Below are 25,110 nucleotides of genomic sequence, written 5' to 3' on the forward strand. Positions count from 1 at the left end.
GAATCTGGCACTTTACATGCCTTCTTACTTTCAGTCCCTGGTGAGTAGATCCCCATTCATAGCATAGTATATTTTTCTTGACCATTATTATAAGCAGAATCAGAGACAGCATTGATTTTCCCAGTGACTTCTACTGTGCCTCACAGTTCCATAGAGATGCTTCAGGGACAGTTCTGAGTAGATGCTGAGTGAATCCAGCTCTGCTGTTGTCCCTACCCCTATCCCATCACTGTATTGTAGAAGGAGAATCAGATCTTACAGATTCATGTCCTAGCTCTTATGTTTTTTTTTTTTTTTAACATCTTTATTGGGGTATAATTGCTTTACAATGATGTGTTAGTTTCTGCTTTATAACAAAGTGAATCAGTTATACATATACATATGTTCCCATATCTCTTCCCTCTTGCGTCTCTCTCCCTCCCACCCTCCCTATCCCACCCCTCCAGGCGGTCACAAAGCACAGAGCTGATCTGCCTGTCTAGCTCTTATGTTTATTTGCTGTGAAACCCTTTGAGCTTTGGTCTCTTCATCTTTAATCATGATTACTTCAGTGTTTGAATTAGATAACAGTGATGATGATGATAGGTAACAATTTATTAAGTGCTAACTATGTATAAGGCACTGAATTAAGCATATAACAGAGTTGTTTTATTTAATCCTCTCAAAAGCCCTAGGAATCCTAAGTACAGTTGTTATTCTCATTTTATAAACAAGGAAATTTAGGCTTAGAGAGATTATGTCGTTTGTGGTGTAATAAGTGTTCTATTAAGTGAAATTAAAACCCAGGCATTCAAATTCCAAAGCCTGCATAGTTAATCATGAGCTTTATGCCTCTCCTACAGAATTTTTGTGAGGATTATGTTTGCTACTGTGTATGAAAGGACTTTATAAAATAGGAAGCTCTTTACCAGGGATGGCAAGTCGGTTGCAGTCCAGTGACGTTTCAATCCATTGGTAATTGTTGTATAGAAAGCGTGGTCTTGGGAATTCCCTGGCGGTCCAGTGGTTAGGACTTGGCGCTTTCACCGCTGTGGAACTAAGATCCCACAAGCCATGTACTGTGGCCAAAAAAAAAAAACAGAAGTATTGTGTCCATCTCAACTGGGAGTGAGGGCTGCAGTCAGTTAGCAGTATCTGCTGTGAATGTGCGTTGTCTTTGTTGTGTTACACATATCAAGGCTAACATAATTGTTAGACTATTTTGGCATAGATATATTGAATTGTTTTAATTTCTAGCTCCTTTTTTTTAGCATTTTTTTGCTTCAAAATTGAATTTAATTTTACAAATATATTGTAAATTTTAAGATCATAAGAAAATAAATGACCCTATCTCCTTTGTAATAGTTTAAGTATCCTTAAAAACAATTACTTGAATTTTAAAGCTAGATTATTAGAAAATATTATTTAATAGCAAAATATATTTGCTTATAAATATATTTTTCTTCCTGAAAGTAATGCGCCAGAATGTGAAGCGAGCAACATTTGATGAAGTCTTAGAACTCATGGCCACAGGATTTCTACGTGGAGGGTCAGGTTTCTTAAAGAGTGGTGGAGAAATGTTAAAAGTTGGAGGGTCTGTTAATCGTGAAGTGAGAGTTGGAGTTACACAGGTTTGTAATATAAATGTATAAAAGAATTCTCTTGGTATCACATGTGAAATTTCATGGAAGACTCTTACTAAGTAACAGCACGTACAGAGATTTTTAATACTGTCTAAAATTAAATAATTTTTAAAATGTCTTTCAAAACATTTCTTTTACTAAACGAATGAATTACATTCAAATCTAAATTGTATCTTATATGGAAAGGTAGGTATTTGATGTGTAAAGAAGCCTATGTCTGCTATATCTATCTGTCTGTCTTTAACAAAACTTTTTCCAAATTTTACTTCGCAGAAAATCAGAAGTAAAGTAATTGAGTTTTAATTGAAATTGTATTCAAATAGCTTGAGGCATTTAGATTTTAATGTTTTCCAACAACTCTTGTAGCTAAAAATATTGGTTAGTACTTTGGATTTATCATCATTGATTATCACCAGTGCAATTATGCAGTTAAACCTGACTTGAAATTATAGTTTCAAAATAATAATTAATACCAAATAAGATGTTATGGTTAATGACCTAATAATAATTAACACCTAATAGGATGAAATGGTTTTTTGTGATCTTAGCCAGAATCATCCAATTATACCTTACTCCGGAAACAAGCATAAAATGGAAGTAAACCATTTGTATCTTACAGTCATAAGCAAATGTTTTGTAGCTCTAGGTCAGTGTTTATTTAGCATGTTAGGGTTTTATTACTATAACTTATCACCTTCATCACCAGGGTGAATTCACCTTTCCTTCCCTTCCACACCATTCTCTCTCTGTGTTCTTCTTGTAGTTATTATCCTGAGAGTTGTTTTTAGTCAAAGATACTTCAACCAGTAATTCCCATGCTAGAAGTACTAAAAAGGTCTCAAGTTTTAAATTTTCTCAATTTTAATCTCAAAGATAATTTATTTTTCATGCTGTCATCAGTTATTTACATAGTTGCTTTATCTGTAATTTCATTTCATTTATATAAATTTATCTAAAGCATCTTAATCTATTTACAGGCATATGTTGTTTTTGTAACAACATTGGGTGGTCAGTGGTTAGAGCGTAGCTTTGCCACATTCTTGTCTCATGTACTTGATCTGGTTTCCCATCCTCGGGCAACGCAAACACATGTAGAGGCTGTGTACTCCAGACGGTGTGTCTCCTTTATCCTAAGAGCTACTGTGGGCAGTTTGCTAGGTGAAAAAGCCCAGATTGCAGCTGCCAAAGAAATATGCCAAGCGATTGGAAAGCAAATGAAAGCAGTAGGTAAGAATTTTTTTAAAAAATAAATTTATTTATTTATTTACTTTGGGCTGTGTTGGGTCTTCATTGCTGTGCGCAAGCTTTTCTCTAGTTGTGGCGAGCAGGGGCTACTCTTTGTTGCAGTGTGCGGGCTTCTCATTGTGGTGGCTTCTCTTGTTGTGGAGCACGGGCTCTAGGTGTGCGGGCTTCAGTAGTTGTGGCACACGGACTCAGTAGTTGTGGCACGCAGGCTCAGTAGTTGTGGCACACAGGCTCAGTAGTTGTGGCTCGCGGGCTCTAGAGAGCAGGCTCAGTAGTTGTGGCACATGGGCTTAGTTGCTTCACAGCATGTGGGATCTTCCCGGACCAGGGCTAGAACCCGTGTCCCCTGCATTGGCAGGCGGATTCTTAACCACTGCACCACCAGGGAAGTCCCAGTAGGTAAGAATTAATGTCATGATCTGTATTGTTGATTACTTTAGTCATTTAATTCTTTACTGTTATTCTTAATAAATACTGATAGATCTGATTAGTTCATGTATCTTTCTGGACTGTGTTTTAATAGTCATTTTTATTGTGTACTCTTATTTGATATTCAAACAACATATAATTACAGTGAAGTGGAGTTTTTCAGTATTTGGATAGTGTGTTTGTAAGGTTAGGCTTTTTGTTTTATATCTAGTATCTACCGATTTTATAGCTCTCCTGGTATGCCGCAGCACATTGAGGAATCTTTGAGGAATAATCTATTGTGGTTTTTCTTCTTGGAACCTATTGTTTTATAAATACATGTTGTTTTCCCCTCCGTTAATAGGCTTAATGTGAAAATTTAGAGAGAAACAGTTACAGGTGGTTTTTCGCCCACTATAGGATATACTGTGAAACCTCAGTAATTCATAATTAAAAGAAATCCTTTTCTAGGAAGTGTCAATTTTATAAACTTTTCTGTTTAACAAGTAGTTATTGAGTATTTGAGATTGCAGAGCAGTAATTCAGGTTTTGAACAGTGAGTAAGATAAAGTTCCTGCCTTCCTGGAGCTTATAATAATACAATTAAGGAACTAACGCAAAGTAAAATATAAATTCTATAAGATAATTTACTTTTATCACTCGTGGGAATATACATTAACTTTAATCAAGAAAATTATATTGGGCTTCCCTGGTGGCACAGCGATTGAGAGTCCGCCTGCCGATGCAGGGGACATGGGTTCGCGCCCCGGTCCCGGAGGATCCCACATGCCGCGGAGCGGCTGGGCCCGTGAGCCATGGCCACTGAGCCTGTGCGTCCGGAGCCTGTGCTCTGCAACGGGAGAGGCCACAACAGTGAGAGGCCCGCGTACCGCAAAAAAAAAAAAAAAAAAACAAAAAAACAAAAAAAGAAAACTATATTGCTTAACAGGGGTCTTTAGAAATAAGAATTTAATGAATAGAAAATATCCAGCACTTTATATTTAGAGAATATATATTGAACATCTTATAAAATTAATAAAAATAAATCCACAAATAGTTTATAGTTTTTGTTGTTTATAATAGCTTACTAGGCAAACCATATTTTAAATGCATAGGACTAACTGAAAGTTAGGAATTGTGAATTAAAGGGTGTTTAAATTAATGAGGTATCATTCTTTAGGTATGTTAAAATATAATCTGTCCTAGGTTCACAGCTTTATAAATATTTGTATATTTATTCCTTGAAGAAATGTTTGAGTGTCAAAGACACTGTGCCAAACAGCGGGAGTAAAACAGCGAGCCACACGTAGATAGCACCTGTTCAGGGAGCTTAGAGCTTAGTACCTAAAAGAGAGACTTCGTGCATTTCCAAGTCTAGAAATGTCTAAGAAGAAAAGCGGCATTTAATTTTAATCCATAGTATATTAATCTATTATATCCTATTATTCTACATTTTATAGCCTGGTAATTCATAATGAATGTAAATAAGAAAGTTTTACTGTCATTTAAGGGTTATTAATCTTAAGGTCACAGATTTTTAAACCATTAAGCCATTTGATTTTTAAAATGGTAAAAGCAGAATTAAACATAGTGCTATGTACCTGAAATTTATGGAGCAGAATATATTCTCAATTAGTAATTTGACAAGGAATTTTTATTTGTTTCATGATTAAATATGTTTCAATTCTGTGGAAGCTAAAAGGTGGGGCCAGGGACCAGCAAGTTAATGGAAACTTTGAGGACCATCCCAGTACGAAATTCTAAAGTCACTTTCCTTATAGATCTTCTTTCTGGTCAGTAATTTGACAGTGATGCTACCAGCACACTACAGCTCTTAAAATAGCAGTGATAATAATAAAGTAACAATAACAGCTGCTAATGTTTACTGAATGTATTTTGGGGGTAGCATTGTGCTAAATTCTTTATATTGACTTTTTATCATTGTGGTTTTGATTTGTATTTCCCTAATTGTTAGTGATGTTCAGCATACAAACAGAGTTCTTAACAGTCAGGTATCAGCTGGTATAATTTAAAAACATAAATTGTGTAGATCAAAAAATTATATCACAATTTAATTCACCCACATTCATACATGATTTTGTGTTTCCAGAAGCGGTAGTGAATGACACTAGTGGTGAAAACAAATCTGGAGCAGCAGACATTGCAGCAAGCCAGCATGTGATGGTTTGCGCCCTGCAGGAGCTTGGGAGTCTGGTGCAGAGCCTAAATGCCACCGCATCCCCTCTTATTCAGGAAGCATCTATAGGTATGATATTCACTTATATGCTGGAATATTTTTTTCAATATTTTTAGAAGTCATAGGTGTGATTGATATTTAACTCCTGATTGGTTGCTTATCATGGTAATTAGCAGTTTAGATCATTTGTTAAAAGTTGGGTTTTATTTAGGATTCACTGTGATAGTGAATCTTGTAAAGTTTTGGGAGACAAATCAAAAACAGTCATGGTAGTTTTGTTTCTAAACTTTATTGAGTACTTTATGCCAACATTTATATTTTATTGGATGTACTATGTTCTTTGTAGAAAATGTTCCTTAAAGTACTTTCCTGTTTATGAGTTGATATATGTGTTTTTTGGCACAGTTCTAAATGTATCTGTATAAATCCATAACAATTATGATTTTAATTATTGTGTTACACATAATTCTTTTTTTTTTTTGCGGTACACGAGCCTCTCACTGCTGTGGCCTCTCCCGTTGCGGAGCACAGGCTCCGGACGCGCAGGCTCAGCGGCCATGGCTCACGGGCCCAGCTGCTCCGCGGCATGTGGGATCTTCCCGGACTGGGGCACGAACCTGCGTCCCCTGCATCGGCAGGCGGACTCTCAACCACTGCGCCACCAGGGAAGCCCTACACATAGTTCTTTTAACTCATGAAATTGTGTGACTTCATTAAGAGTAATTTTTTGAGTATTTTTTAGGCCTTTTGGAGACAGTGACTTCAGTGCTTCTTCACCCAAGCATGGCAGCTCGACTTGCTGCTGCATGGTGTCTGCGCTGTGTGGCTGTGGCACTGCCTTTCCAGCTGGCACCATTTCTAGACAGGTGTGCAGAACGACTCAACAACCTGAAAACTTCACCAGAAGCTGTTAGTGGATACAGTTTTGCAATGGCTGCTTTGTTAGGTGGAGTTCATCAGTGTCCTTTGGGCATTCCTCATGCCAAGGGAAAGGTATGACAAAGATCCTAAGATTGTAAGTGCTGTCACATGGACTTTAGTCTTTATGGGAACACCTTCTGTGATTGATGTTGAACTGTGTGATCAAACAAAAACAGTTTCACTGTGATAATAAATGATACAGTATTTGGCTAATATGGAGTCGACAGACCCTAATTAAAAAAAAATTTTTTTTTTATGGTGGTATGCGGACCTCTCACTGTTGTGGCCTCTCCCGCTGCGGAGCACAGGCTCCGGACGCGTAGGCTCAGCAGCCATGGCTCACGGGCCTAGCCGCTCTGCGGCATGTGGGACCGGGACACGAACCTGTGTCCCCTGCATCGGCAGGCGGACTCTCAACCACTGCGCCACCAGGGAAGCCCCCTAATTAAAATTTGATATTTAATCCTGATACAGGACTAATAGTTTTGTCTGGGTATAGTATCATTTTATAATTTATTTTAGAGAGAGGAAAAAAAAAAAGCCCTTTTAGTAATGCTTTAGAAATCAGAGCTTTTTTTGGGGTTTTAGAAATAAAAATTCACATTGCTATATTCAAAATGTCAAGAGAATGTGCTATTGCTATAGTTAGCATTTTGGTAATACTTAATAAAAGTTGAATGGTTTTCATGAATCAATTACTTTTTTTTCCCTTTCTCCTATACTTTATACTACTATCAAGATTTTCTTCTTAGGAATATTAAGTGTTTATATAAATATTTTTTGCAACTTTATATTGGGGCTAGATCTTTTGGGTTTTTTTTTCTGTTTTTTTTCTGTTTTTTTTTTTTTTTTTCCTGGGTTACCAGGTCCATGTCCATTCATTTCTGTGAGTTCCATAGCTGCTACTCAAATCTGGGCTTCCATCTCCCTTTGTCATATGCTTGCCTCCTCACTGATTATCCTTCTTGGAATCTTTTTCTCCCATCTCTTCCACCCCACTTTCGTATTTTATGTTTGCTCAGAGACCCTTAGGAACTACTCAGGGATCAGAGAATAAAATATAATCACCTTTGTCTGCTAAGCTGGTACCTTCATAATTTGCCTTTATTCTGGCCTTTCATTCTAGTTTCTCACTGCTCTAGTCAGACTAGTCATCTTGCTTTCCTTCCGTGCTTTCTTCAGCCTCCATGTCTTTGCTCTTGCTAATCTCTTACATTAGAATTTCATCCCTCTTCTTGTTCACCTGCACCAAACTTAGCTGCTTTAGGTCTCTTTGCTGACCACTACATCTGTACTATTATCATTTGATTATGTGCTGCTTGTTACTTCCCATTTTTCCTATGTCTTCTGTCTCTAAGACTATAAGCACCGTAAGATTAGCTTAATGGCAGATGTATAATAAGAGTTCAACAAATCTTTAAACGTAGGATAACAGTACTACTAATAATAGCATTTATTGAGTGATTACATGGACCAGCGCTGTTCTGAGTACTTTGCTGTATTAATTTATTAATCCTCATAAGAGTGAGGTTCGCACTCCTGTTATTCCTATTTTAGCAGTGAGGGAACTGAGGCAGAGAGATTGAGTTATCCTAAGTCAGAAATCTAGGAGATGACAAAGCTGGGATATGAACTCCGGCATTGTGGCTCTAGAACTCACTCTTAACCACTGTGTTGTAGTGGGTCTTCTCAAAGTCAGCAGAGCAATCAAGATTGATTAGGTATTGATGTTGCCTCTTTAAAAACATGTTAACAGCAACAACAAAAAAGGATAACTTCTTTTTTAATGAAGTATACTAGCTGTGTATTTTCTTACTTGATTTTGTTAAAATCCAATTCTAAACTTCTCTTGCAGATGGTAGTTAGTATTGCTGAAGATCTCTTACGAACTGCTGCCCAAAATAGCAGGCTATCTTTACAGCGCACCCAAGCTGGATGGCTCTTACTTGGAGCACTTATGACTTTAGGTACAATTATATTTGAGTAGGATTTTGTCTTATTCTATAACTGTCAGTGGACTGTAACGAAATTTTAATTTAGAAGTATTCAACTTCACATTCTAGACTTTGAATGAAGTTAAAAAAGGGTAGTGATGTTTTTCTCATCATTTGGTATTAGATTTCTCTTTTTGGTAATTTCTGTTTATGTACATTTAGTGAGAAAGGTGTTAGCAAAGTTTCCCCTTTGCCATCAGAATAGCCATGGTCTAAATGATTAGCCTAGAATTAATGAAAAGAGATGAGAGTATGGGGCATATTCCATGCCCAAAGTAAAGACCAGTGACATGATTTTAGTAGCGTGATAAAGTCACACTTAAACAGCATCCCCATTGGTGTCGCTTTCTTGGGGTTATCTTTATGCACTTCACTTTCCTAAGTGCTATGACAGATCTGATATGCAGGCAAAGTTTAGCACTGTACATAGAACAGAAATATGTTTTATCATTGTGATAAGGTATGTCCACTTTTTACTTCACGTGTTTGGCTTCTACTATAAAAAGTATGCGTGTGTGTGCTCCAAAGTTACTCACTGCTTGTTGCATCTACCTTTTGGAAATTAAACCTTGACCTCATTTTCTAAAGAAAATAAAAAGTGGTAACTTTTTTTTCTAGAAATTTATGTTGTGTGGTATGTTAAATGAGTTCCTTAGCAATGGAAATATAGGTTCCTAGTTCTAAATATACTACTCCATAGAACTAAATTAACCATATAAATTGCTCTTAAAATGGAGTAGTAAATATATGTATGTGTTTGGGAGTGGGTGTACATGTTTATATACATATATAATATTTATAGAAAAGGCATCATAAAATATGTCCCAGATATATTTTATCATTGATAGAATGTAATCCATCTTTGTGAATATATTTGAGTAATTTCTTTTAGATGACTTTTTGTGGATTTGTTTTATGTTGCATGCTAAAAATATTGATAGTTTTTAGGTGAATTTTATTATGCTTTAATATATATTTTACTTACTGAATAAGAAACGTTTTAAAAATGTTAATATTAGAGACAAAGATACAGTGAAATGATAGATATTGTTAAAGCTTGTTTGGGGCTCTTTTCTTTGACTTTTGTTTGTAATGCTATATATATGTATGGTTTGGTGTTCTCATTTTCTCTGTCAGGACCATCTGTTGTTCGTTACCATCTGCCCAAGATGTTGTTATTGTGGCGAAATGTTTTCCCTCGTTCATTGAAGGAATTGGAGGCTGAGAAGGCCCGAGGCGATTCTTTTACCTGGCAGGTGACATTGGAAGGTCGTGCTGGAGCTTTATGTGGTAAGAACTGAAAGGACTGCACTTTCAGAATATTATTTTCTTACTAAAATATTGGTGAAGTGAAGGAAAATCATTACTTCAATTTTTTATTTTAATATATAATGATGAATCTGTACACTTTTGGATTTAGAAAGAAACTTTGTAAGTAATCTATACCAGTTTACTAATTTTGTAATAAAAATGAAGCTGAGACTCTGAGGAGGTTAGAGTTCATGATCAATTAGGAGCTGGAACAGCCCAGGCGTCTTAATTCCCAGTTATTTCATTCTTCCACCTGAAGAAACACTGGATCACCGAGTAAAAAAGCCCAGTGCCTATTTAAAGGAAAAAGAAACAGGATTACCAAGGTTACTGAGTTTACAGTTAGTCTTTTCTTAATGGACAGATAGCTGCTTTCTCCCATCAAATCTGCAAAAGTTGATACGTCTTTTAGATACCAGCATTTAAAAAAGTATGAAAGTTGTTTCTGTTTGGGAGTCAGCAACTTACAGGAAAGGCTCAAGTTTTGTTTTATTTGAAAACTAGAATTACACAGAGTGACCCTGTCCTTTTTTGCTTTATCTGAGGGTGAAAAGTGCTTCTTTTTTCAAACTGTGGGAGACAGATGTACACTTAACCATAAGCGCCACAGGGCAAGGTGTTAGTTTTGTTCCCACACATCTAAGAGCTGTTTTAGTCTTACCTCTACTGCTAAAGAGCCAATAAAGCTATGTCCTCTCACTGGGCCATTATGTCCACTGTTGGTTCTGTTCCGAAACAGCTTTTTTTGTAGTTATGTGAATTCATGGGGGGTCATAGATTTCTGAATTCTCCTTCACAGAAATCTTGCTAACAGACATCTTCCCTTCCTTCATTTTTGCTGTCCACTCTTCTTCTAGTCTTTTCTAAGGAGTTTTCTCTAAAGTTGCAATTGGTTCTTCTTTTGGTTTGACCTTGTTTTAGAACTTTATATTTTGTAATAATTAAAAATTTTAGGTACCTTTATATAATTTTATAAATTTGTTCATCCTCACAAAAGCTGTTTCAAATATGTCTTTTTAAAATTTTTATCTAGCAATGAGGAGTTTTGTTGCACATTGTCCTGAACTCCTAACTGAAGATGTGATTAGAAAATTGATGACCCCTATTGAATGTGCCATGACTATGATGTCACAGTAAGTAGGCAATAAGGACACATTAACATCCATTTTTATATATTTATAAATAGCCATGTTTTGTAATTCCCTATAGTATCATATAGGAAGTGTACTAAATTTTATTTGTGTGAAGTGACTTTAAAAATTTCAGTAGCAGTGTGGATTGAAATAAAATTGTATTTTATTTATTTATTTTAATTATTATTTATTTATTTATTTTGGCTGCACTGGGTCTTAGTTAAGGCATGTGGGCTTCTTAATTGCAGCATGCGAGCTCTTAGATGCAGCATGCATGCGGGATCTAGTTCTCTGACCAGGGATCGAACCCGGGCCCCCTGCATTGTGAGTGTGGAGCCTTACCCACTGGACCACCAGGGAAGTCCCTAAAATTGTATTTTATAGTGTTTCTGTTACTAACAGTAAAAGTCACAAAATAAACTAAAAGAAAAATGTAATACTTATCAATGTACTTTGATGGTACATTGATACATGACTGGAAAAAATGTAAGTAATGCTTATTCTAATAAGTTAATACTAATTATACTTTTGATATTTTAGCATTCCATCTGTAATTAAAGCCCACGGAGCTCATCTGAAAGCTAGTGCTGCAATGGTCCGTTTAAGACTTTATGATATCTTGGCATTGTTACCTCCAAAAACTTATGAAGGTAAATAAAATTTGTGGATGTCTAATAAAAATTCTTCAGTATACCTTTGCAGTTCTTCACAATATCATAGAGTTCGGACCATGTAAAAGAAGGCAACCATTTTCCTTTTCTTCATACATAGTAGCTAACACTTGTTGAGCACTACTGTGTTCCAGGTCTCATTCTAAGCCCTTAACAGGTATTAGCATCTTTGACTCTAACCACAACCTTATGAGGCTAAAATATAGCTTTCTTTAAAGATAAAGAATCTCAGGTACTTAGAGGTTGTGTAACTTGCACAAGTCTGGGAGGTAGTTAAGTGGCAGAGCTTGGATTCAAACCCAGTTGGTTCATCTTCAGAGTCTATGCTTTTAATGACTATCCCAGCTGTTATAATACAGCCAAAATTTAGGAATCTGGAGGGAGAATAGTAACGTACTTTTGCAGAAGTTAAATGTCATATAAAATGTTAATATTCCAGTGCAGCCATGCCCAAGAATTTTGATATGCTCTGGTTCAGTGTTTGCACATCATTAAGTAATTAATAGTAAATAATAATCATCATATTTAATATATTTAAAATAAAAATATCTTTTCTCTATTTGAGTTTTTGATTACTTTAAATAATTTGGGCTAAAAGGCATAATACAATAACAAAAAAGGAAGTGCCATTATTGTTTATTAAAACCAGTGTTAAAATACTTAATACTGGTTTTTCTTAAAAGGGGATGGGGACTTAATTATTTTACTCCTGTTGAACATATTGCTGCTCTTGGTGGGCAGTGATTGTCATTTTCTTAAAAAGTATTCTCTTTAATCTGACCTGAAGTTCTGTTTTTTAGGCTCTTTCAATGCACTTCTTAGAGAACTGGTAGCAGAATTCACTTTGACTGACAACTCAGCCAACACAACTACTTCCCTCCTCAGATCCCTCTGCCACTACGATGATAGTGTTCTTCTTGGTTCCTGGCTTCAAGAAACTGATCATAAATCAATTGAAGACCAGGTAGTAAGCTATAAAGTGAAATGAAATACTAGCTTGATTGAAAAACAATGGTACTATTACACATTGTCATTTAAAAAGAAAATACTGTAGACTAAGGTTTAATTTTCATTTAGCTTTCTTAGACATTTAAAGATACCTTCCTAGGGGTGGATAAATAGTGAAAAAAGGTAAGCAGCAACAGTTAGAATTTGGCAAACTGTCTTTATTCAATATTCTGTGTATTTAGGTACCCTGTGGTTTCATTGGCACAGATCAGTTTTGACTAGCTTTTTGGTTGTTGGTGTTTGTTTTGGTTTAGTTTATTTTGTGACAGGTTAGAGAGGAATAGGATTTAGTAGGTTGAAGATTTAGAACCTTTTTTGCCCACTGAATACATTATTTCTTATGTACTTTTTAAAAAGAGTTACTAAAGGCCGCTTTTAAAAAATTTTTTGCGGGTTTAAGTTATTCCTGACATTATTTTGCTTACACATTACTGCAAAAATGTTTTAGAATGAACAAACTTTTTTAAAAAATTGCATGAACTGTTGTGACTTTTTTTAATGGCCAAATTATATTTCTCTATTTAAAAATATTCAGATTTAATCATTCTATTCTTTCATTGTTACTTTTTCTCTCTCCTCCCCTGTTTTATTTGTCACGCCCAGTACTTAGTAAGTGAATTTCCCAAAGTGGATTTTGAATGATTTTTATGTCCTTCTTTTGCAGCTCCAGCCAAACAGTGCATCTGGAAGTGGGGCTCTGGAGCATGATCCATCCTCCATTTATTTACGAATACCTGTGGGAGAAGCTGTGCCTGGGCCTCTTCCCCTTGGAGTTTCAGTCATCGATGCTTCTGTGGCTCTTTTTGGTGTAGTGTTTCCTCATGTTTCTTTTAAACACCGGTTAGTATAAAGTCAATAAGGTGATTTTAGTTAAATATAAATTATTTTCAAGCAGTACATTTTCCCAACCAAGCTAACTCTTCAATAAGAAGAGTTTGAACAATAGTCTCCTAAATGTAATAACATAAGTGGCACATAATAAATTGCATGCAAACTCCACATAATTTGAAACTGTTTTTAAAGTTTGACCCCATGTACTAGCATATGATATCCACTGTATTGTGAACTCGGTCTTAAACAACAAAATTTTCATTATAGTAGTTTGTTTGCCAGTTTATAAGTAGGTTTGCCTGTATCTTTAATTAGGGACACCAGTTTTCCAAGTCCTGTTACTGAGGAATTAAATGAGTGAGAAGTCTATGAGTGAGAAGTCTACTCCCTAATATGACATTTGTCAGATGGTTAAAGTCTGGAACTTGGAACACTGAAGTAACTGATTCTTTTTTTAATAGGAACATTTTAGTTTGCTATACTTTATGTCCACAGACACCATACTTTACTTAGTAAGCATTTTATATACTTACAGTGATTTTCCCAAAAGAAGGAGTAAAAATGAATTAATGCAAGACCTTCACAGATAGTTCAGGTTTTATAAACTATGCCTTAAAAACATTGTTGTATTTGTATAGAAAAGATAGCATATCTTTACGTATGTAGGTTAGTTGATTAATTGGTTTTTAATTTGAGGGGAAAATTTTAAATACGAAATTTTACTTTATCCAGATATCTTTAAGAACATTTGGTTGCCACATAAATGTTAAAGACTGTTAAAGGTGAAAGAATCTTATAAGGCATCTACTTTAATGTCCTTGTTTTAAATCTAAAGAAATCTAGGTCTAAGAGTTCGTGGTTTGTCAGAAATTATACAGCTAGTTATGAGACCTGTAACTAGAATCCAGGATTATCTTCTTCTTTAAAAAATATAAATTTATTTATTTACTTATGGCTGCATTGGGTCTTCATTGCTGTGTGTGGGCTCTCTAGTTGACATGAGCGGGGGCCACTCTTCGTTGTGGTACGCAGGCTTCTTGTTGCGGTGGCTTCTCTTGTTGCGGAGCATGGGCTCTAGGCACGCGGGCTTCAGTAGTTGTGGCTTGCGGGCTTCAGTAGTTGTGGCTTATGGGCTCCAGAGCGCAGGCTCAGTAGTTGTGGCGCACGGGCTTAGTTGCTCCGTGGCATGTGGGATCTTCCTGGACCAGGGCTCAAACCTGTGTCTCCTGCATTGGCAGGCAGAATCTTAACAACTGTGCCACCAGGGAAGTCCTCTTAACTTTATTAAATCACTTTTGTGGAACCAGATGAAGTAAAAATAGATAAGTTCTATTAAAATTTGTAACATAAATATCCAGGGATGGAGGAATCAGTGAATAAATTATGGAAAGTTGATAGGCTGGAATACATTTTACAGAGACAATGTTTTGATATCAGAAAATGCTCATTATATAGTGTTAAATGAAGAAGGTAAAAGGCAAGAAGTGATCCCAGTTTGATATTTTAAAATACGTGAAAATGTTCAATGGTTATTTCTAGGTAGGAACTTTTTGTTAATATTTTTCAAATTAAAAGAAATAAATATAGTAAGGAAAAAATTTGTTTAAGTTATGTATTTGAGGTCAGTTATAGGCACATGATGTTTGATGGCCATGTTGGAGACCATGTGTGTCTTTTCAGGTGTGTGCTTGAAAGCAGTGTGGACAGTGCCGTGCTTCTTCAGCATAGATGTGGATCTGTGTCAGACAAGTGTACCAGTGTCAGCTTTAGCCCCAAGTACCTCTAACTGGAGTTCCTGCTGGAGGCTAGATGGTTTCTTCATATGTGATTTTTGAAGAATGCGTTGACCTGAGACCCATGGCCTTTTATAATTGAGCATAAATCCTTCCGATGAAATTTCCCTAGATTCCTTTGCCCCACCTCTATTCTTTCTAGAAGAATCTGATATGACCTCATTCTCTTTAATCAGAATAGTCTCAAATGGCTGTGATTTGGGGAAGAGGGATAACTGTCTCATTTTAAAAATTTGAAACAAGAAAACAACCAATTCACCTCTGATTTTTCACATTTAACAAAATTGACCAAAGCTAAATCTTTAAAAAAAAAAATCTCCCAATTAGCTTCTAAAGATAGGACACGAGGTACTATTTTCTTCTATGTGTGAGAGTATTTTTTAAAAAGAAAAATTATACCACATTTTAAGATTTCCAACTTAAAAACCTTCCACAGAGATGCACAATTAATGATTGTTATTCAAGAAACCTTGAGCACCTACTTTATGCCAGGCGCTTTGTTGCACACTGAAGACCACTGAAATTATGACATTATTTTGCTGATTGAAGCTTAATATTGGTCCCTTGTGTTGTGCCAGTTAGTAGTTCATGTCCGTATATTAATTCAGGAGTAGGAGATACGGTTTAGACCAGGGAATGAAGTGAAAAGAGATAGCATGGGGCATTATTTGTTAAACAATCAGCTTATACCCTTCTTCTTCTTATCTCTGTTTTTTGGGCCAGGTTTGAATAAAAAGTATTGCTCATGTGATCTTTATTGTTACAGATTACAGATGTTGGATCACTTTGCTGAATGTGTTAAACAAGCCAAAGGTGTTCGCCAGCAGGCTGTGCAGCTTAATATCTTTACAGCTGTCCTTAGTGCACTAAAGGTATTTACTTTTAAAACATAGCAAATATTCTGAACTAAGATTTTATTTTATTTTTTTTATTTTTTTGCGGTACGCGGGCCTCTCACTGTTGTGGCCTCTCCCATTGCAGAGCACAGGCTCTGGACACACAGGCTCAGCGGCCATGGCTCACGGGCCCAGCCGCTCCGCGGTGTGTGGGATCTTCCCGGACCGGGGCACGAACGCGTGTCCCCTGCATCGGCAGGCGGACTCCCAACCACTGCGCCACCAGGGAGGCCCCTGAACTAAGATTTTAATTAATACCTTTAATATAGTAATTCAGACATAACTAGACTATTATGTTTATATGTATAGCTCTGGATAACCATGCTTTTATATTATTTCATTTAAATTACTAGAAACTTTATATTAGGCTCATTGTAATTAAATAAGTATTTTCTATTTTAGTAATATCAAAATTCATATTTTGATTTGATACCTCAAATTTTACAAGTGCTGGTATACTCGGAATTTTCAAACATGTCTGACTAATGAAATTTGGTATTCTATTGAAGGCTAACTAGATAAAGCTTAAGTTTGATTTGTGGTTTAGATCATAAAGCAGGAGAGGCTATGTTTGTTATATAGTTAAAAGAGTGCTGCATTTAGAGATTGTGTTCTGGTTTAGCTACTCAATAGGTTTCTGTCTTGTGTAGTTCCTTTAGCCTTTTTTAAACCTCATATTCTACATGTATGAAGTGAAATAACAAATATTTTGCCTATCTCTCAGAGTTCATGTACTGTACTATGCAGCTTATAGCCTCTCATGTATTTGAAAAGTCATGTTATTCAGCGCTAAGCTTATTATAAGATATCACTGCTTTAAAAGGGCAGCAAGTACAAGTGTTTAAATGGGCATGAATTAAACCACATTTTGTAAACTTCAGGGAAAAGGGATGTAGGCATTGGTTATACAGATAAAGGCTTGTACCATTTGTATAATCATTAGTATATGCCCTTTTTAGAGACCATCAGCTACCAACATCTGAGTTTTTTAAGAGAGGAGTGGGGTGGTCATGGTTTCCCTCAGTGGTTGGAAGGTTGGTTAACAGCTGTAGTATTGCTGTACAGTATGTGTTTCTTCATATATGTGCTCACTAATGCCTTTGCTGTAGTTAACATTTTCCCTAGCTACCATGACTTATATTTTTGGTCTCAAATAAGTAATTTAAGTTCCAGGACAGTAAGTGTAACTAGAAGAGAGATATTAACATTTAGTATGATGAACATTCATACTGATTCAGTTCAACATTCAGTTGCTGATTATTCTTACCTCATTTTGTCTTTAGGTATGTATTGGATATACTCTTTATGACATAATTATCGTCTCTGGCATTTTTATATAAATGTATCAAAGTTTCATGTTCATGAGGCCTTTTCCTTCCTTAAAGTTATAATGATAAATTTCAGTCAGTTAAATAACAGTTGATTTAATAGTGCAGTGTCCTTTATGTATAAAAACAACTTTTAAGTATTTGTCTTTGGATAGAGACACTCCCAGGGATTGTTGGTTTTAGGGCTGATTCAACTACAACTATGTAATGTATCATGTTGTGAAATCCTGTTTAGGAAAGTGATTACTGTCAGTCTAACATGTATTAATTGTAGGCATAGTATATGCATGGGGAAGTTGGCTGAGGAAAATAATGTGTGAAGATATATGTATATTTACAAAGATTGCAGTCCTTTTTTTTTTTTTTTTTTTTTTTAATATCCATAGGGCTTGGCTGAAAACAAAAGTACTTTAGGACCTGAGGAAGTTCGTAAATCTGCTCTGACACTAGTTATGGGGGCCCTTGACAACCCAAACCCCATCTTACGATGTGCAGCAGGGGAGGCTCTTGGAAGAATGGCTCAGGTGGTTGGAGAAGCAACTTTCATTGCTAGAATGGCCCAATATAGCTTTGACAAGTAAGTGGGTCTCTATCAACAAGTAATTTTCTCTCATAGACAAAGATGTCTTTTAAGTTATCAGTAATTATTAACTGGACTGTATATTTTCCACATGGTAGATACTTTCAGCGTGGTGTAGGTTTCTGTTTCAGCTCTTGAATGTTACATAACAGAATCAAGAGGGTTGTTAGTGACGGCGTCTCTCAGTTATATGTAGTTTGCTCTGAAGTCCTTTTCTCTTATCTCTGCCCTCCCACACCCCCCGCCTTTATTCTTTATGTTTATTTTCACTTTTTGGGATAAGCCATTCTTTTTCTAACTACTACCAAGTTTATCATTTCTTAAATTATCCCTGAACAGGGGATACATTTAGCATTAGCTTTTAAGAATTTCTTGGCAATATTAATTTAAAAGAGTGATCTCAGAGATCCAAATAAGTATGATTAAGATGATAAGTGCACTTATTAGTGACTGTTGATTGTTAACCAAGTACTTGAAGTAGAGCAGCTGAAAATCAAGAGTGGTCAAGAATTAACACTTGAGTTACGTAAATTAATCATTCTTTTTTTTTTTTTTTTTTTTTTTTGCTGTACGCGGGCCTCTCACTGTTGTGGCCTCTCCCGTTGCGGAGCACAGGCTCCGGACGCGCAGGCCCAGCGGCCATGGCTCACGGGCCCAGCCGCTCTGCGGCATGTGGGATCTTCCCGGACCGGGGCACGAACCCACGTCCCCTGCATCAGCAGGCGGACTCTCAACCACTGCGCCACAAGGGAAGCCCAAATTAATCATTCTTAAGTATTGTATATTTTGAGGATTAATTATACCAAACTATATGATAATTATTAACAAGAGAGAGGTTGGGAGAAGCAGTGGTTGTGAGGTAGTGGTTCGGAAGAAGTATCTTCTGAACTCTTGCGTATCTGAGGACGGCTGTCCTTGTCTTCACACACAGTGACAGTTTGGCTGGTTTAGGATGATGCCCCAGTGTATTGTTTGACTCACTAAGGATAATATGAGCAGGCAGAATGTAGCTAAACTATTCCCAGACACTTAATCTTCTGCAGGATGACTTTGCTTATTTTCTAGCAATAGATTAACTTTGCCTTTTCCAAGTGTCTCTCATTAATCCTGAAATCAAGTTTTGGTAAAGAATTTTTAAAAGTTAGAACCAGTCTTAGCTACCTGTTTCATGGTTTGTGCTCTGTTAATAGTAGGTAAAATAAGAGTGTATTTCTTTGGAAAACTCTTGACTGGTTAATTTTTCTTTAGTTACAAGTGGTTTTAATTTATAAGTGCTTCAATACCTGTAGGAGTATTTATACTTATTCTGGTAAAACACAAGGACATTTCATTCATATTCATACCTGTCTGGTTAATGGTTTGCAAGTGTTCTCAGTGCTTAGTTTCATTAGCTTTTCTAAATAATTTATTATCTGAAATTAATTAGTACATAGATTTTGTTACCTGTTTTTTCACATTTTAAGTTATCTGAAATTGGGATTTGTCTTAAAATCTCTAAGAAATGTCATAATTATTTGTCAGCATTTTTTTCTTTTATACTGTTATATAAAATAATGGTACATTAAGAAAAATCTATGGTATCTTAGATTTGACAAAATCTGGTTCTGTTTTGAAAAAGCTTCAATATCCTGCAACTTCATTATATCAGACTGTTTTTTATCAACATTATCTCTTGCTGATATAGTATCCAACTATGAAAAGCCAAATCACCTATACATACAGATCTGTCAGCTGTTTTTGCATGTTAAAATCATGTGCCATCTTAGCATTAAGACTGGAATGATTCCTATAAACCGTTCTCAGTTAATAGGGAGTAACTCAATTGCTTAAGACCCAGTTCAGAAAAAAATAAAAACCATTACTGGTTAAATTAGTTTCCATTCAAATTGAAAATCACTCTGAGACCCCTGGGAAAGTATATATATGATGTATTCTTGTATCTTAGATTACTTACTTTATTGAATAGATGACTGTCACTGAGAAAATTGGCTCAGCTTTTTTTTAGCTCACTGAAATGAACTCTGAAAAGTAACAATATGAAGGAAGCTTTCTAATCTGTATAAGGCTTTTTAGAATTCACAGGTTGCATTCATTCTTCTTTCATTCCTCAAAACAACTGCTATATAGGAGTAATGATAATGTTCATTTTACAGATGGAGAAACTGAGGCATAGAGCGAGAGAGATCACTTATCCAAGGATATAGTATATTCGAAATACTGCTAAGGATGGACTTAGTTTACTTCCTTCATTACTACATTTCTTAATGTCTGTTCCATCGTGACAGCACTTAGAATTTTTCTTTCTTTGCCATAGGCAAACTGACCAGCCAGAGTCTTGGTGATGGTTTTTCATATCTTGGCTATATTTCATTTTTATGAGCTTGTGACAGAAGTTTGATCATGGATGGCTTATTGAGAGTTATAATACAGTTTTGAAAATGCAGCCAAAGTTGCTTTCTAGCCTCCTTTGTTATTTTAGGAGTTTTGTTCTTAGTGGTATTTTAATGTTTTCTAATAGTAACTGACTATGTTGGTGCGTGATTATGAGTCATAGTCTTTTTGTCTTATTTGTCTTTTATTTAAAACACCAATGGTAAAAATACATTTCAAATGGCTCTTGTCTTTTCAAGGAATAATTAATATTAAAAGCTGTGAAGTTGTAGGTCCTCTTTCATATTTCTCTAAAGGTAGGCTTTCTTCAGTGAAAAGTATGACTTTAACCAGTTTAAAGTAAATCTCTAACTCTTGTTAGTGAGTACGGAAAGAAGTAATAAAGATTGTAATCTTTTCTGATTTCCAGAATAAATCCCTTTTATTGTGTGATTCATAAGCTTGTTATTGCCATAGGGAAATAGAAGAAACAATCCCTGAAGCATAACTCTTTTCCAGATTGAAATCAGCTCGAGATGTTGTATCCAGAACTGGCCATTCTTTGGCTCTGGGCTGTTTGCATCGTTATGTTGGTGGTATCGGCTCAGGACAACATCTGAAGACCAGCGTCAGCATTTTATTGGCTCTAGCACAGGATGGGACATCCTCTGAAGTCCAGGTATAATATGGATTTGTTTATTATGAAATTTTTTTTTATAAATTTATTCATTTTGGCTGTGTTGGGTCTTCATTGCTGCACGCGGGCTTTCTCTAGTTGTGGAGAGCAGGGGCTACTCTTCGTTGCGGTGTGTGGGCTTCTCATTGAGGTGGCTTCTCTTGTTGCAGAGCATGGGCTCTGGGTGCGCAGGCTTCAGTAGTTGCGGTGCGCAGGCTTCAGTAGTTGTGGCGCACAGGCTTAGTTGCTCCGCGGCATGTGGGATCTTCCCGGATCAGGGCTCAAACCCATGTCCCCTGCATTGGCAGGCGGATTCTTAACCACTGCACCACCAAGGAAGCCCTATTATGAAATTTTAAAATATTATTTTTAGGAAAATTATTTGTAAAAATAGTATTGATTCTGATGGGCTGTTAGGAAAAATGTCTTAGGGTCTTTCTCTGTCATTTTGCTTTATGAGTGTATAAAAGGAATTTGTATCTGAACCTAATCCTAAAGTCTTTCTTATTCTGGGAGTTTAACCCATTCACAACATTCCTTGAAACATGGTTTCTTTTTATTATTTATCATCCTTTGTACATGTTTCCTCTTCTTTGTATTTCCTTACATTTGTTGGATGATCAAATTTCTTTTAATAGCAGTCTTCTCTCTCTTCTCTAATACCCTAACCCAGGTACAGTGTTGGCTGAATCTTCAGGTGTACTCCTTGAATTTCTTTTTTCTCTCTCCTTAAATATTTTATACAAAAATAGGTATAACTACAATAAGAGGCAAGAACTTCACATGTATGAAAATATCCTATACTCTTGATTTGCCATTTCCCAGTGATGCATCTAAAAATATCGTGTATATGAAACCAATAGCATTCAACTCGCCAGCTTCATATTGGGACTCAGAAGCTGGAAGAGACAAGTTTGATTGCCATTACTGCCTGTCATTAGTTTGTTAATAAATGGGTTCCTTCACCATAAGAAAAGAATGCAAAATCCACCAGAGACTTCTTAGTCTACAGGCTTAGTTTGCCTTTGACTTCTTGGTAAAGGTTTCCAGCTGTGTAAAGCACAAAAGACCCAAAAAGACTAAAATCAAAAATGAAGTAATGTTGCTCCTAAAGAGGTGCTATGCTGTCTTTTTTTTTTTTTTTTTAATGCTGTTTCCACAGTAATCTGGAAGAAAAGAACACAACTGTGAAATTATTTTACCTGAGAAGTTGCTGCTTTCTTCTTTTATGTCAACGAGTACGTGCTAGTTTTCTTTCCTTTGTCTTCACCTTTTTCTCAGGTGAAAACCAGTCTTCACCTGAGAAGTCTTGCTTTAATTTCTTAAAACCACACTCCTGTAAGTGACTGCTTCACATGATTCTTTTTCTATGACATGACATCTTACTGTAATGTGGACCACTTATGTTTCCTCAGAGCTTCTGTTTCAGCTCACATCTGCACAAGAATAGTATGGTAGCATTCTTCAGTTTTTTCTAAAGTCTCTTCTGTTATAAGAATCCTAACTCAAAAATTATACTTTCCAGTCAAATTATTGTATACATGTATTTAGTTGTAATTACTAGAGATTTAGTCTTCAATAATGTTTTCTTTTTTGTATCCTCAACTCCTGTCTTCAGATCTTTGTTCTTATTTTATTTTTACTTGATAGGAAAACTTCCTTTAGCAATAATAATCTTAGAAAGGGTCGTTGACTGGTGTGCTTTTTGATTCCTTGCATATCTAAAAAAAAAAAAGGCTTTATTCTGTCTTCAAATTTGAATGATATTTGGGTTGGGTATACTGTTCCTGGCACACAGTCCTTTTTTTCATTATTCATAAATGTTTCAGTATTTTTTGTGTTGCATGTAAGAGGCTAATAGTAGCTTAATTTTTTGAGTTAAATTTCCATAGATATTAACATCTCAGTTTTTCATCAGCTATCTATAAAAACTTCCAAATATGTTCTTTAAGAAGTAAAAGATAACATATAAGCCAATAATCAAAACAACTGATGTGCAACTACTCTATTTAAAGTTTCTCTGCAGTGTGGCTTTGAATATTCAGATATAAAACTTTAATGATGAATTCATTTTCTTCTTTTACACAATGGATATATTTCACACACCCAAAAGACATTGGTTTATGTAATAAATTTCTGAATTAATGATACTTATGGACATCATAGCTATCTTTTTCCCCATCTTTTTATTGCTAAGAAACTTATCTGAAATATGTCTGTATGTTTGTAACCTTATATTTTGGTTTCACAGTGTGTAAGAATTTTTCTCTCTATCCTTGCAGCTTAGAAATTTCATCAAGTTCTATATAAGTTTATCTTTTCTTTTTCTCTTTCTGGTACTTATTTATATATTGAGTCTCTTGTCTTTATCCTCATTATTTTAATTTTTTTGTATTTTCACTGTGGGTTACAGGATAATCTTCCATTTGAACTTCAAGATAATGATTTTGGTATTTAACAATAATTCTTTTTTTTCCAGTTTTCTACTGAACAGTTTAATATAAATACTGGATGTGTGTTTGTTTTTTTAAAACACTTCTAGAATCTCCTTTGTGCTTTAATTATTTGTCTTAAAAATCCTTATGATAGTTTTATTAAAATACTTTCTTTTGTTTCTTCCATTAATTTTTTTCTCCACTATGTGTATTCTGGTTTTCCTCCCTCAAGCTGTTATATCCCTATTACTTTTGTCAATAGGTGTGGTTTCTACACATAACTGTCCAACTCAGGTTGCTAAATTCCCTAGGATTGGAGTAGATTGACAGGTAATAGAAATTAAGGTATGGATTTTTTTTCTGCCATGGTGGTAAGTTGGGTAACTTCTCTGTTGAGAACCCTCTGTCCTCAGCCCAGTAGTGCAGCTCTCCTTTGGGACTGCCAACAGCAAAAATAAAAGGTTCGTTCTTTAGCAGGTGGATGTGGGCAGCTTAAAGGACTTTGCATTTTCTTAAGCCTGTGCTGATTACAGTACATTGCTCTGGGTTAGTTTTGCAAATACTATTAGCCACTAAGATTATTTGTGCTTAGTAAACAAAAGTTTGGGCCTGAAATGGTTTGATGCACTTGAGGAACTGTTTTGTGAATGTCATTGCTCGAGAAATAGATCTGAGTGCAGAACATTGTTTTATTTCAGATTGTTTTATTTCAGACTAGTTTCTTAGTAAAACTCCAACAATGCAAGCAATAAAGATATATTTGATGTCCATAGCAACCACTAAATCAAACACTTATTATATCAGTCATTGTTTTTTGGAAGTATGAAATACATGTACATTATAAAAGAAAAATGAGTTCATCAACAAAACTATTTTTCTGACACTCAAAGCCACACTACAGAGAAACTGTAAACATAGCATTTGTACATCAGTGGCTTTGGTTATTAGCTACTGGTAGCTTATGTGCTACCTTTTATTTCTTAAGGAATATATTTCTAGATTATTGATTAAAAACTACGATGTTGACAAAAAAAAAACTACGATGTTGGTGTTTATGAAAATTTAAGTTAAATATCAATTCAGTATACTCTATTACTTACAATAAAATAAAATCATATTTTATTCCAGACTTGGTCCCTTCATTCACTTGCTCTGATAGTGGATTCCAGTGGTCCAATGTATCGTGGATATGTGGAGCCAACATTATCTCTAGTTCTTACCTTGCTGTTGACCGTTCCACCCTCCCATACAGAAGTTCATCAGTGTTTGGGTAGATGTTTGGGTGCTATAATAACTACTGTTGGCCCTGAACTACAAGGTGAGTAAATTCATCTTAAAGTAAAGGGACTAGATAGATAATTACTGTCTTTCAACTTCCTGAATGTCACCATAACGTTGCCTAAAGAAATCTTGTAACAATAATAATAATTACTATGTATTGAATGCTTGCAATTTACTGAACACCTGGAACTCTGCTTTTTACGTGTGCTATTTTATTTAATCCCTGCAACAAACCTGTGATGTGAAGGTGATTTGAAGTTATGAGCAGAGAAAACATCTAAGTGAAATGTTACCTGGAGCCCCTTGAAGTCAAAGATAAAAGTGGAGTTCCTTTGGCCTGGAGTGCCATACAATTGTCTTCATGGACTTTAGCTTCACTTTTTTTTTAACTCTATGGATGATAATATTAT

General features: G+C 35.6%; 1 protein-coding gene across 1 annotated transcript in view; it reads left to right on the forward strand.

Annotated features, from left to right (window-relative positions):
- The window catches only part of HEATR5B (HEAT repeat containing 5B), an 85,222-nt gene that overhangs the window by 13,832 nt on the left and 46,280 nt on the right, over positions 1 to 25,110 (forward strand). Inside the window, exons 6-19 of the mRNA XM_065890902.1 lie at positions 1,453 to 1,610; positions 2,600 to 2,849; positions 5,386 to 5,541; positions 6,215 to 6,465; positions 8,249 to 8,360; positions 9,525 to 9,677; positions 10,732 to 10,831; positions 11,372 to 11,481; positions 12,303 to 12,466; positions 13,175 to 13,350; positions 15,901 to 16,006; positions 17,745 to 17,935; positions 20,828 to 20,987; positions 24,548 to 24,737. Of these exons, the coding sequence (XP_065746974.1) occupies positions 1,453 to 1,610; positions 2,600 to 2,849; positions 5,386 to 5,541; positions 6,215 to 6,465; positions 8,249 to 8,360; positions 9,525 to 9,677; positions 10,732 to 10,831; positions 11,372 to 11,481; positions 12,303 to 12,466; positions 13,175 to 13,350; positions 15,901 to 16,006; positions 17,745 to 17,935; positions 20,828 to 20,987; positions 24,548 to 24,737 (2,277 nt within the window). The remainder of the gene's footprint in view (positions 1 to 1,452; positions 1,611 to 2,599; positions 2,850 to 5,385; positions 5,542 to 6,214; positions 6,466 to 8,248; positions 8,361 to 9,524; positions 9,678 to 10,731; positions 10,832 to 11,371; positions 11,482 to 12,302; positions 12,467 to 13,174; positions 13,351 to 15,900; positions 16,007 to 17,744; positions 17,936 to 20,827; positions 20,988 to 24,547; positions 24,738 to 25,110) is intronic.

The sequence above is a fragment of the Phocoena phocoena genome, chromosome 14 (assembly GCF_963924675.1).
Source record: "Phocoena phocoena chromosome 14, mPhoPho1.1, whole genome shotgun sequence".
NCBI lineage: Eukaryota > Metazoa > Chordata > Mammalia > Artiodactyla > Phocoenidae > Phocoena > Phocoena phocoena.